Source organism: Atta cephalotes (genome assembly GCF_000143395.1).
Source record: "Atta cephalotes unplaced genomic scaffold scaffold00016, whole genome shotgun sequence".
NCBI lineage: Eukaryota > Metazoa > Arthropoda > Insecta > Hymenoptera > Formicidae > Atta > Atta cephalotes.
Window position 1 is genome coordinate 4,682,490 of NW_012130080.1, and position 13,794 is coordinate 4,696,283.

General features: G+C 44.1%; 1 protein-coding gene across 1 annotated transcript in view; it reads left to right on the top strand.

The window, feature by feature from the left end:
* The first annotated feature begins 380 nt into the window (after nucleotides 1–380).
* The window catches only part of LOC105618337 (E3 ubiquitin-protein ligase HERC2), a 16,519-nt gene continuing 3,105 nt past the window's right edge, over nucleotides 381–13,794 (top strand). The window contains exons 1-6 of the mRNA XM_012199879.1: nucleotides 381–594; nucleotides 801–1,001; nucleotides 1,331–1,541; nucleotides 1,794–2,051; nucleotides 2,124–13,240; nucleotides 13,305–13,628. Of these exons, the coding sequence (XP_012055269.1) occupies nucleotides 381–594; nucleotides 801–1,001; nucleotides 1,331–1,541; nucleotides 1,794–2,051; nucleotides 2,124–13,240; nucleotides 13,305–13,628 (12,325 nt within the window). The remainder of the gene's footprint in view (nucleotides 595–800; nucleotides 1,002–1,330; nucleotides 1,542–1,793; nucleotides 2,052–2,123; nucleotides 13,241–13,304; nucleotides 13,629–13,794) is intronic.

A 13,794-nucleotide genomic window follows, 5' to 3' on the forward strand; every position in this document is an offset into this window, starting at 1 on the left:
GTACGTACGTAGTACGTACGTAGTAGTAGTAGTTCTTTCTTTCTTTTCGTTTTTACTTTTTATTTTATTAGTTAGTAGTAGTACGTACGTACGTAGTAGTAGTAGAGAGAGAGAGAGAGAGAGAGAGAGAGAGAGAAAAAGAGAGAGAAAGAGAGAGAAAAGGACCTAAAAGGTAATAAAATTAATCAATCTTGCGACAGTATTTTCTATTTATTGATCCGCGGAGAGACAAATTAACAACCGTTATGCGATTGCATGGAGGCGAGAAAAGGAAACAGTATTTTCAAAGGAAATGATACTATTATTTGTAACAGAATCTCCTAAAAGAGATCTATTTGTATGAGAGTATTAACGGATCTGGCTATACATTGGAAGTCTTTATGAATAAAATTATAAACAAGATGAGCAGCCAATTAAATATAACAGTTAGGCCAGAAGTAAGATTGGACGCTAAGTGGTTGAAGACTGATCTACAACGATTCCTTTATCGCGATGGACTGGCTGAATTGTGGAATGAGATGGTACGAGATGGTGAAATTGTTGGTTCTTTCAGTGATGGTTTAGTCAATGCTGCTGGAATCGTAGCAAAGAAAGGTAAGTAAATATAGAAATAAATAATGAAAGGAATATAAGAATAGATTTAATCTATATTAAGTTTTTATGTCTGTCTCCAAAAAAAAATTATCTCTTTTTTGGCAACAGGAAAAATTTAAAAAGATGTTGAAAACAAACATTAATTCTAGTATATTAATATTAATTTTTTTTAGATTTTTTATTAATTTTTTGTGTATATTTTTCAGGTGAAAATGGCCATTATTATTGTGGTATGAGAGTATTGTCTTGTCTTTGCTGTGATGGAATTTGTGGTCCGCAACATGGCTGTAATTGTACTCCATGCCAGAAACTGGACGAGGAAGAAACTGCAAGAACAACAGCGATAGTTGAAAAGTCTATGTCTGCCAAGCGGATAATGGACTCGTGGGTTTGGGGACCTCAGCCATGTAAATATATTTATATGATGTTTTATTTTTTATTTGTTTCAAACTACTTAAATTCTAATTTGAGTTTTTACTTAAATTATTATTTGTCCACTAAAATATACGGCAAGCAAACGTTTTTACTTAAATTATGGATTTTATGTATATTTTATATTTATTATAAATAAATATAAATATTTTGAATTTTATTGTTTACATGAAATATTAGTGTTGCAAATAATTTATTATATTTTTATATTTTTATATATACTTGTATGCACAAATAATAATAAACACTATTTTTATATTTTTACTAAATTTCTATTGATATCTATTTGATTATGTTTACTCAGCTTTAACAGACTTGAAGGGATGCATCGATTTATCGATTAAGGAGCAACGGAAGCTATGTTGCGAAGTCGCAAATAGCACATTATCTGCTACACGTTTGAGACAACGCTTGATAGTCGCTCGAAGATACTTCACCGCTTTGTCTCGTCATAAACCACAAGAGATCAAAGATACCTCAAATTTACCAAAGTCTATCGGAAAATTACAAAAAACGTTGAGTATAAAATTATGTATAATATGTAGCATGTATGATTATAATAAGTCATATTTATGTTGCAAATCCTATTACATACAGCACAGGTCAAATTTCCTAAGTGATTTGTTTTCTCGTGCACACATAACATGCAGAGTATCGAAATACAATTATATGTTGATCCTCTTCAGAGTACGTTATTTTCTGTGTGTTTTGTTCGAAATAACACTTTAAATTATTCTTATAAATGCTTAAATTTTTGTTAATCGCAGGCCGAGACCTAACGAAAAGGCGACCTTAGGATTAGCGCGCGTTGGTTCACGCGCGGCCCTCAATTTCTCGTTCGCGTACTTAAGACGGGCTTGGAGATCTGGGGAAGACGTTGAATTTTGTAGTGAATTATTAACCGAATCATTGGAAGCATTGCAATCGTTACCGGAGGCGACTCTCTTTGATGAGAGTAACGTTTCTCAAGTCTGGTTGGAAGTCGTAGAAAGATCAGCGAAATTCTTAAGACAAGTCGTCACAGGGTATATACATCTTGCTTTTATATCAGTTCATTTCTTATACAACGAATAGACATATATGTTATTTATTTTCAGAGAGGTAACTACCGGACGATCGTGGCGTCCAGTGCCATTGTCAGATCAGCACACGGCTCTTTGCTTGTTACTGGAACTGGTTGCGCAAAGAGCCACTCTTTCTAGTTTATTAGATTCCGTGGTTTTATTACTTCATCTCAGTGGTAAAAATAAGAATCAAGACAATCGAGTTACACCACCTGGAAGCACAGCACCACTCGTTCCACTATTACGACGATTGAATATGATACCAGCGACAAAATCTCGCAGACATCTTGACAGAAACGTTACGCCGGGTCCCTGCGAAGTGCTACTTAAATATTTACGATTGCCAGACGATGACGCCGTATCAGTCGACTTAAGAAAAGCCGCAGTTATTATAATGTGTAATTTAAGCAGATTGGCCGCTCCTCTTTTACCACCTGCTAGTACAGAGTATGGATTTCCTAGAAATGGAAATGGCAAGCAAACATTTCAAGAGGTATTAGCTTGGGGTGGTGTCAAGTTTGGAAATGGCTCTACCCCCTTTTACTGCGATGCAATTGCGGAATTGGGTATAAAGCAGTTGTGCTGCACTGAGCGAGCATTAATGATCTTGTCATTGAATGGCAATGTTTACAATATGTATCACGGATCCGAAACTCAATATCCACAAAGAGTGCACGGTTTTTCCGATAAGCCGATCACGATGATTGCATCTCACGCAGATGGTAAACATTACTTAGCGTTAACGCAAGATGGCTGTGTGTATTCCTGGGGCAATGGAGATGGCGGTAGACTTGGACACGGTGATACCATCTCCTATGACGAACCGAAATTGATCGAAGCACTTCTAGAGAAGAACATCATATTTATAGCATGTGGCAGTACGTACTCAGCAGCATTAAGCGCCAACGGCGAATTGTATACTTGGGGAAGAGGAAATTATGGTAGATTAGGCCATGGTAATTTCGACGATGTCATGACTCCGATATTAGTGACAACGTTGAAGGGCCACACAGTCGTACACGTGGCCTGCGGTAGTGGGGATTCTCAAACCTTGTGCGTTACCGCGTCCGGCATAGTCTTCTCTTGGGGAGATGGTGATTACGGGAAACTAGGTAGGGGAGGCACAGACGGATCCAAAACGCCAAAGATCGTCGATAAGCTACTGGATATCAATGTGGTAAAGGTATTTTGCGGCAGTCAGTTCTCCGCGGCGTTGACGGCTCATGGAGAAGTATACACGTGGGGAAAAGGTGACGCATATCGCCTAGGCCATGGCAGCGAGGAACACGTCAGATATCCCAAAGTCATCGAATCGTTGAGAGATAGAAAAGTTAAAGATCTGTCTGTAGGCACCACTCACATATTGGCTCTGACGGAAGATCAATTTGTTTATGGATGGGGTAGAAATGATTACGGTCAAATCGATCCTACATTAGGTCCCATCATTTCTGAGCCTACGTTGTGTCCAACGTTATCCTCTAAGACGGTCATTGGTTTGGCGTCAGGTCCGACCCAGAGTTTTGCCTGGTGCATGTCAGCGTGGTCAGGTGGAGCTAGTAGAGTGGCCTTCGTCGTCGATATATGCGAGGAGACTTTCCAATTGCTCGACACACTCCTGTCCAAGTCCTGCGAAGGCCTACCGGGAATACGACCGCCTACACAGGATCGCGAATGTCTGGCGGTAGCTACATTGAACTTGTTCCGATTACAATTACATACCATGTTAACGCATAATATTGATGCTAAATCCGTCGGGCTGGCAACTAGCAGTTCGCTATTAAATTCCTTAAAGCAACGCTGCGTCAACCTGGCAAGCGCTACCGGAATATTGGCGACAATTCAAGAAGCGGCGCAAGTGGTTCTGCAAACGGGTTGGAGCATATTGTTGCCAACAGCTAACGAGCGTGCAAAGACACTGTCTAGTTTCCTGCCAAATACATCGAACAATATGGAACAATCGAGTTCAGCGAATATATACATAAATAGTGGACAACGGTTTATGGCCGATTTATTAGTATCTAGTCTAATGGTGGATGGTGGATTGGAGTTAGCGTTAAAAGCTGCGATTAAAGTGGAAATAGCAGACATGCCAGACGAGAAGGATTTTCTAGATGTGGGCACATCGAATGCTGTTAAAGTAAAGATTGAAACAAGACAAGGGATGAAAGACGGTTTCAATTCGGGGAAGAACATCACAACTATATCTCTGCTTCAGCTAATACAGCAGTTAATTAGAAACGGTACGTGCATTACACAATCTAGACTGCAACAAGGCTCGCAGCAGGTGGATCGGAACGAGCATCTTCGAAGATTTGACAATTCGCCCAGTTTGAATCTTCTTTTGCGTTTCCAACGTTTACTAATCGCGCAAGTGTACGAGTGTATTACACGCAAGTCACGCACGGAAGATCTGCATGATCAGGAAATGATGGGCGCAGAATCTCTACTGAAGAAGTACATTACACAAATCTGTGACCATGCGACCGAGATATTGCCGTTGGCTGCTGAAATAGGTGGTCGTTCTGTCAAAGATTTCATTTCCATCGCTGGGATTCTGAAAAGCGACATAATCAACGTATTACTTCCTGAATTAGTGACTTGCTTAATATTGTTGCAAATAGATTATTCTATGCTGCTCATTGACATGAACTGGATGGATGTAATTGCACCGATTCTGGATTCATTGGATCATTTCGTGAAACTGGCACCGACGATGGAAAAAAATGAAGCGGACGATTTGTCCTGGCCGGGGATCATCGCGCCGCTACATGGAAATAAGATACCCATTCAGGAGGAGCCTTCTTTGATACGGTGGGCGGATTTGGAGAATCACAATCGCGATGGCGGCCTATGGGTAGTGGTAAATAACAATGTTTATGACGTACAGGATATCAGAAACGATGGCACCTGGTCTCCTTATGAAATGCTGCAACGGTACGTCATCGGGCGCGACGAAACTTCAACGGTAACGCAATGTGGCGTACCGTACAGTCAATTGTCGCAACCGCGGGGCATGATGGACTCCTGCTTCGTTGGTCATTATTGTCAAGCTGAACCCGATGAAAATGCACGGGTCACGATCGAGGTAACCGACGTTTGCTCATCCCTGCTGGACATGGAAAGAGCCCTAGGATTTTTGCTGGGCTTGCATGCTTACCGAATGCGACAAAGCTTGACGCTTCAATCGGCAGAGAAAGAAGCTGGTGTATGGCTCACTACAAATTTCTTGCGAGGAGGTCTGCAAGTCCTGCAACCGCCGAATCCATACGAGGAAGAGAAGGATGAAGCGAGAAGCAACACGTCAACCGCTGCTAACTCGCCCACGGAACCGCCGCTCCCGGTGCACGCGAAGAACGAGCAGCAAAAGGAGTACGACGACCGAACGATCGCATTTATACATGCATTAGCAGAGGCACATAAAATTGACGATGGCCATGTCCGAGCATTCTTAACGCTAGTTGATAGATACTCCAAGACTAACAATCTATTCTCTCATGCTGATTTCTGCGGCGATCATCCAGTCGAGGAAATCAGTCGCGTTTTGATGGCTGTGATTATCAAACACCTTGGATTGGGGCAACAAGCGCTCGCGTTAGCAGAACAAGAATTAAAGACCATTAACAGTGCGAGACTGAGTAATCAATTGGCTGACATGGTACGAGCGATTTATCAGACTAAGTGGAACTTAGTGCGAATTAGGCAACAACAGAATCGCAGTTACAAGGAAGTTTGTGCGCCCGCGCAAGAGAGATGCAAATTTCTTCTATACGAGGTCAGATCCGCGACGAGTTATGAAGTTAAAGGATTTGAAGATTTGAAGTTACTGTATACCGTCCCTAGATTCAAGAGAGCTGCTCGCACAGTCTTAGCCGATATTCGTAAGAATAAAGATTCATCCGGCGGAGGTGGTAAACCGGAAGATATTTTGAATGCATCGATACAAAATGCTAAAACGAAAAACAAACCGGATGGAGATATGACGTCCTGCTCTAAGGAAGGTCTAACTGCCGCAACATCGTCCTCCGCAAAACTGGAAGATATAGCGGATATAAAGAACAAGATTATGCAGATGACTGAGAAAATTCGATGCGGACCGATGCAGTGGGCCACTGCCGATTATAACGGTTTAATGACAAATATTATCGAATTCGTCATCAATGACGGCATTGGCGGAGATGTTGAGACGTTGCGCCGTGCCATGTACTGTCAAATGCAACGCGCTCGTGTACGAGAACAAGGTATCTCTATGATGCGAGAGTTATTGAAAAGAGACTATTTAATACCATCGGTGAAATATTCTTTACTTAACGGTTGGCTCGGTTTGACCTATGAGAACAAATCTCTTAGCGATGGGATCACGCATTGCCTATATAATATACAATTAACGACGCCATATCAAAAGTCCAAAGTTATTCTAGCTGAAGCTGAGGTGATTTCATGGGCGGTACAAGCCTTACGAACGTATGTTGTACAAGCAGAGCTGCCTAACAAACAGAAAGTCAGTGGAAAGAGCAGCTTGAATCAAGGTACTTATACTTGGCTACGAAAATTACCGAGAGCGAGATTCTTACTGACTATCCTTGGTATGTTGACTAATCATGAGTGTGCCAATGAGATCGGGCTACTGATTAATTCGGGTCTGTTATCCAGCATCTTGACTTTATTGAGACAAATCGGACCATCATCGGCAAGTTTCTGCGAGAACGGCGAGGGACAGGGACAAGGCGGAGACGGTGAGGCATTGAAAGTTAAGACGGAAATCACGGCAATTTACGAAGATGCCCTTCAAAAGAACAAGCCACCTACTGTTCAGCTCAGCGGAATGGAGTTGGCGGCGTTGATGAAGGTTGGCACTCGGGTTGTACGAGGAGCCGATTGGAAATGGGGAGATCAAGATGGCCCACCACCAGGTGTAGGTAGAGTCATCGGCGAACTTGGCGAGGATGGATGGATAAGGGTACAGTGGGACAACGGCGCGACGAATTCGTATCGCATGGGTAAGGAAGGTAAATACGATCTAAAGCTCGCTGATCCACCAACACCTCCCGATGATGATAGCGACGAGACCGATAACGATACTTCGCTCGATGGAAATAAAATGGAGAACAGTTTCCGCGGAGAAGATCTACATCCGACCACGTGTCTTAAGTCGGCGTCAACGAACTTACTTCGGATAATCTTACTCTCCTGTGGTGTAGAAGCGGATAAAGTACCCGCGATATCCATCAAGATCCTTACTTCTACTCTACACGGTATAATATCTACTGCGAATAGATCCAGCGAATTGACTACGCATGTTCAACTAGCGAAACAGCATCACGAAACTTGGGCTACTTTTAGTCTTTTGAGAGCGATCGCAAAATCAATAGATTTGTGTAAGTCTTTGAGTTCACAGGCTTGGCTCAATCTTCTTTTGGGTATCATCATTGATGAAACCAAGCCTTGTCTTGAGAAGCAAATTATGATCACAAAACTACTAGCAGCTGTTTTGCCTTCGTGGGGTACGGAGATACTTTTGAGCAACATGATGCAGTTCTTGGAGAAGTCCTTTGGGATATTGGGCCAAGTGGCTCTTACGTGTGACATCGCTGCCAGTTCTGAGCTTCACTCAAATAAATGCCGGATGTCTTTGACCGCGTCGTACAGTTCTACCATAGTTGAAGAACTAACATGGTTGATTAGATTCTTGCATTCTCTTCCTAGATGGAACGAAGCCATAAACAAATTTCTTACCACAAAATTAGCGTTAACAGTGGATCTTTGGAACGAAAGCTCGCTATTCCACATACAGATGAATGAGAATGGTGGCGAAAATGGTCTTTGTATTCAACGGACAGTCATGGCGACCCTCGTTGTCATCGGCGGTTTGGATAATAGGATAAGAATTGGCGGTTTGGTAAATTCTGACGGTGAAGTAGGCACAGTTTGCAAGTTTACGAAACACTCGAAGATTGTTATGCAACTGTGGAATGGCAGTGGAACGCGAAAGATAGTGCCGTTCCATGCGGCGAAGCGGATTAACGAGAAATTTCAATTGGAGAGAATGCTTTTAACGGAGAGTCTTATATCTGTCTGGGCTAATTTGTTTTTAGGTATTGCTTGTATGGATAAACGACCTGGTGGCATACCTGTTATTGCTGGTGCTGTCAATGCCACGATATTACGAAGCCAACAGCAACAACTCGCGGCCTTGAACGCCGGAAAAGCCATGCTCGCGTATCAATCGAAATTGCGGAAGATCTTGAAATATTCGTTAATTAATGAAATCAATGATGATGAAAGACGTACTTCCACGCTTCTGCAGGAAATACTATTGCGCGCCACAAAGCCACAACCATTGAAACCGATATTTAAACGTAAAGAATTAGAGGAGGCCGCTCTAGCGGTCTCTCAATATCTAGTCTCTGAAATAAGACATACGCCTATTCAACGAACCGGCATAACTTCAGATCCTACTACCCCTACATCTGACTGCTCACTGGTCTCCTTAACGTCGAGCCAGAGAAGACACTGTAAAAACAATACAACAGCGAAGAAGAACTCTGCAACGGCGCCTGTGAGTCCTTTGGTAGCTGTGTTAATCGAAATGGGTTTTCACAAGAAGAGCGCCGAATTGGCTATCAAGAGTATCAGCGTTGCCGACCAAGGCAGTGTAACAGCAGAAAGTGCGGTGGGCTGGCTGTTGGAAAATCCGGACGCCGCTCTCAGCGATACAGAGACCTTGTCCAGCTTGGATGGACTAACTGATGGCAGTGACGATTCGATTAGCGAAGATTTGGATGATTCTCCATCGGGACAAGAAGGTGCTATAAGTAGTGGTGCACTACCGACGTACATGAAACGTTCAGATTTCCTGTCGGTCGATGAATACGCAATTTACGTGCGCGACAACGTAGTACCAGGTATGCTGGTACGATGTTGTAAGAGCTACGAGGAAGTAGAGTACGGCGACGTCGGCCAAGTAGTGAAGATCGATGCGGAAAACTTACACGATCTGAATGCGCAAGTTGCATGGCAACGCAAAGGCGGTACGTACTGGGTGCGTTTTATTCACATAGAACTGCTCGGCTATCCACCATCTTTGCCAGGTCCACCGCCCACATTGAAGGTCGGGGATAAAGTTAGAGTTAAGGCGTCAATAACTTTGCCGAAATATAACTGGGGATCTGTAAGTCATCATTCCGTCGGAGTGGTCACGGCGATAACTAATAATGGCAAGAATGTATCCGTAGATTTTCCACAGCAACACGGATGGACTGGCTGTGTTGCCGAAATGGAGAAGGTACCGTCCTGTCATCATTTTGTGGCCTGCCACTCATGCCTCCTGACACCGATTTCTGGTCCCAGATTCAAATGCAAGTATTGCGACGATTATGATCTGTGCGAGAATTGTTTCTACACCAAGCGATCGCACCGACATGGCTTCAATAGAATTACGGAACCTGGTTCGGCAGCCATTTATGCCGGAAAGCCAGGCAGATACCATAGACAGGATCTGTCAGAATCGTATTTAATCGATGATTGGTCAAAATGCATCAGAACTTTGAGCGTGTCTTCACGAGAAAATTGGGCGACGCGCCTGGTAGACGGATCCGGAAAATATTGGCAAAGTTGTGGATCACAGGGCAAACACTGGATTCGCTTGGAGATGTTACCTGGAATCTTAATACACTCCTTGAAGATTATTGTCAATCCACAGGATAGTAGTTATATGCCTTCTGTAATAGCGATCAATGTAGGAGACTCCTTCACTAATTTAGTGGAATTAAGAACGATAACTATACGTTATTCAGATACTAATGTTATACTTCTTCAAGATATGAAGGAATATTATCCATGTATTGAAATAGCGATAAAACAATGTCGAAATGGCGGCATAGACTGTAAGATACATGGTTTGCGCATAATGGGCCGTCAGAACATGTTCGAGAATCAGCTTACGACTTCGGTGTCTTTCCTCGCGTCTGATTGGGAAGTTTTGCAGGAACAAGTAGCAATACAACGTAGCATCGATACGCCGCCTCAGCAATCAGCCGTGTACGTTTGGGGTTTGAATGATAAGGATCAACTAGGAGGTTTGAAAGGTTCCAAAATCAAATTACCAGTGTACAGCGAAATCCTCTCAAAATTAAAACCTATTCATATAGCCGGAGGAAGTAAGACTCTCTTTATTGTTAGCCAAGAGGGCAAACTATATGCTTGCGGGGAAGGAACGAATGGTAGGCTAGGTTTAGGAGATGATAACAACATGTGCGAACCAAAAGCCATACCTTTTCTGAGTCAATTTGTGATTAAGAAAGTGGCGGTACACTCAGGCGGAAAGCATGCCCTGGCACTCACTCAAGACGGCAAAGTATTTTCATGGGGCGAAGGTGAGGACGGTAAACTGGGACACGGAAATTGTACATCGTTGGATAAACCGAAGCTCATCGAAACACTGAAGTCGAAGAGGATCCGAGACATTGCTTGCGGATCGGGACATTCGGCGGCGATCGCGAGTAACGGCGAACTGTACACCTGGGGTTTAGGCGAGTACGGTAGATTGGGACATGGAGATACCATCACACAAACAAGACCAAAATTAGTGCAAGCTTTGGTCGGACATAGAGTCGTCCAAGTGGCTTGCGGTAGCAGAGATGCGCAAACTATGGCTTTAACCACCGACGGCTACGTGTATTCCTGGGGTGACGGTGACTTCGGCAAGCTTGGTCGAGGTGGAAGCGATGGCTGTTATACGCCTTTATTAGTAGATCGATTGAATAATTTGGGCGTCATACAGGTAGAATGCGGCGCGCAGTTTTCCCTCGCCCTGACGAAATATGGCGAAGTGTGGACATGGGGAAAGGGAGATTATTTTCGCTTGGGTCACGGTAATGATCACCACGTTAGGAAGCCCACGCTGGTTGAAGGTTTACGGGGTAAGAAAATCATTCATGTAGCAGTTGGAGCATTACATTGTCTCGCCGTAACCGATATCGGTCAGGTATACGCTTGGGGCGACAACGATCATGGGCAACAAGGCAACGGCACGACGAGCGTCAACAGAAAACCATCATTGGTGCATGATTTGGAAGATGCGAGAGTTAATAGAGTATCTTGCGGCTCGAGTCACAGTATAGCTTGGGTATTAGTCGATCAGCCCAGCAATGGGAATCAAGATCCAGTCACATTCCCGACGGTGAGAGATCCGTTAGGTCAGATGTGTCTAGGCCTGAATAATGCGCCGGAACAAAATGGCACAGTTACTGCGACAAGTGATACCGTCGCCACGAGACCGTCGCTCGCCAGTATAATACTCTCGTTAGAGAGTAACGTCGCTAAACAGCAAGCTTTGCAACATGTAATAAACGCTCTTCTTATTATGCAGGCACGAGTGGCAATAGTAACGGCTTTGCAGAGTCATTCCATGTTGAATGGCTGTGCGTCGACAAAACATGCGCCAATAGCAGCCGCAACAGACATGATACCATCATCGGAGGGAGCTATGACATCGAGTACTGAGCACGCGGTTTATCAGAATGTCGGTGACATCGCGCAAGGTGGAGGAGAGGCTCCGGCGAACGTCGCCGAGGCCGTCAATGTTCCTACCAGTCCTAAGTTGACTCCCGAAACAGAGGATTATCCATTAGCCATGTTAGCCATGTCCATGTCCAGTTCCGCCAGTCTATCCTCGCGTGCCTCAAAGATGTCAACGAGCGCAATGAGTGTTATAGCGGCCACTTTAACATCCAACGCGCAAGTAGTGGGCGAGGATGGTGCGACAATTTCTGGTTTGGATGAATTTACATCGGCATTAACGGAAGATGATGCGAGAGTCCTGGTGGATCTGTTAAAGTTAGCGGTAGCCAATAGAGTCTGCGCGTCAGCCAAAGAGACGATATCATCAGTACTGATTGCTCTGGGAAAGGTCAATGGTTCCATTGGCAGTATGTTGCTGGAACTGTGCGTCACAGAATTGGAAGACACCGCGGCCAATAGCAATTGTGTCAATAATACACCTCAACCTGTAGTGCAAGAAACGCCGCACCCTTACATAGATGACACCACATTGACCGGCCACGTGAAGATACCCGGCGCGGAGGCGCTTCGAGTAGAATTCGATCGACTGTGCTCTACAGAGAAACGGCACGATCCGCTCACGATAATGGACGGAAGCGGCAGAGTGGTGGCGGTCAGATCCGGTAGAGACTGGACCGAATGGGGCCCAGAGATCAAAATCCAAGGGGATGAGTTGAGATGGCGATTTTGCTCCGACGGATCTGTCAACGGCTGGGGTTGGAAATTTACAGTGTACCCTATTTTGGCGAAAACAGCGCCGTACGAGCTTGGATCCGATAGAGCAGTATTATCGCAACCGACTATAGCTCTAGCTGAACATCTCCTCATGGACAACAGTTTGATAAATTCCGACAAGAACGTCGCCTCGCGTTTGGCCACCGCTCTGAGCCAGTGTAGTCAACTGAGCACTCTGTCCGCGCAGCAGAGGATGTGGGCGTTGAGAAAATTACAGGTGGTTTATACAAACGGGCCAGGCATAAAGCCCGAGGTGACACTCTCATCTTTGCTTGGTTCCCTACCACAAGCACTTTTAAGACAATACGCGTACGAGGATCCTATGGTTAGAGGTGGTAAGCAACTGATGCACAGTGACTTCTTCAAGGTTCTCGTAGCGCTCGCATGCGACCTTGAGCTAGATGGAATGCAATTTTGCTCTGAGATGCATAAGTGGTCCTGGTTCCGAAGATATTGTCTTGCTGCTCGCGTGGCGAAGTCGCTTGTTGATCGTACCTGTCTGCCAAAGGCGTTCTGTTACGAAGTCACAAAACAATTGAACGAAATGGACGCGATAGATGGAAACGCTGACTGTACAAAGGATCATGAGAATCACAATATATTCAAGCAGGGACATGACGAGCAGTTGCTGCAGTGGCTAAATCGACGTCCTGAAGACTGGACGCTATCATGGGATGGATCAGGCGCGATTTATGGATGGGGTCACAATCACAGAGGTCAATTAGGTGGCTTGGAGGGTCCGAAAGTTAAACTACCTGCACCATGCGAAAGTTTGTCCGCGCTCAGACCAATTCAACTAGCTGGCGGTGAACAAACTTTGTTTGCCGTAACCGCTGATGGAAAAATTTATTCGACTGGTAGACAAATAACTAATTATCCTCGATGGATTTATATATCGAATATTAATGCGATGCTTTGCAGGCTATGGAGCTGCGGGACGTCTCGGGATAGGAGGAACAGATTCCGTTATGATCCCGACGCTATTGGAATCAATACAACACGTATTTATTAAAAAAGTAGCTGTTAGCTCGGGAGGCAAGCATTGCATCGCTTTGAGCTCGGAAGGTCATGTGTATTCCTGGGGAGAGGGCGACGATGGCAAATTGGGACATGGTAACAAGGTGTCATACGATCGGCCGAAACTGATTGAAGATTTACTTGGTGTAGAGATTGTAGATATAGCTTGTGGTGGACATCACAGCGCCGCTATTACCAGTGCTGGTTGGCTATACACCTGGGGAAAAGGTAAGATATGATTACAGGCAAGTGAAGCGCCGAAATGCTTTTAAAAATATTTAACAATTACACGTTTAATAAATAATTATTAGAAAATTAGAAAAATATTAGGTATAGTAAAAAGAAATCCATTATTTTTCCATTCAATTTCATGCAAAAATAATGGATTTCTTTT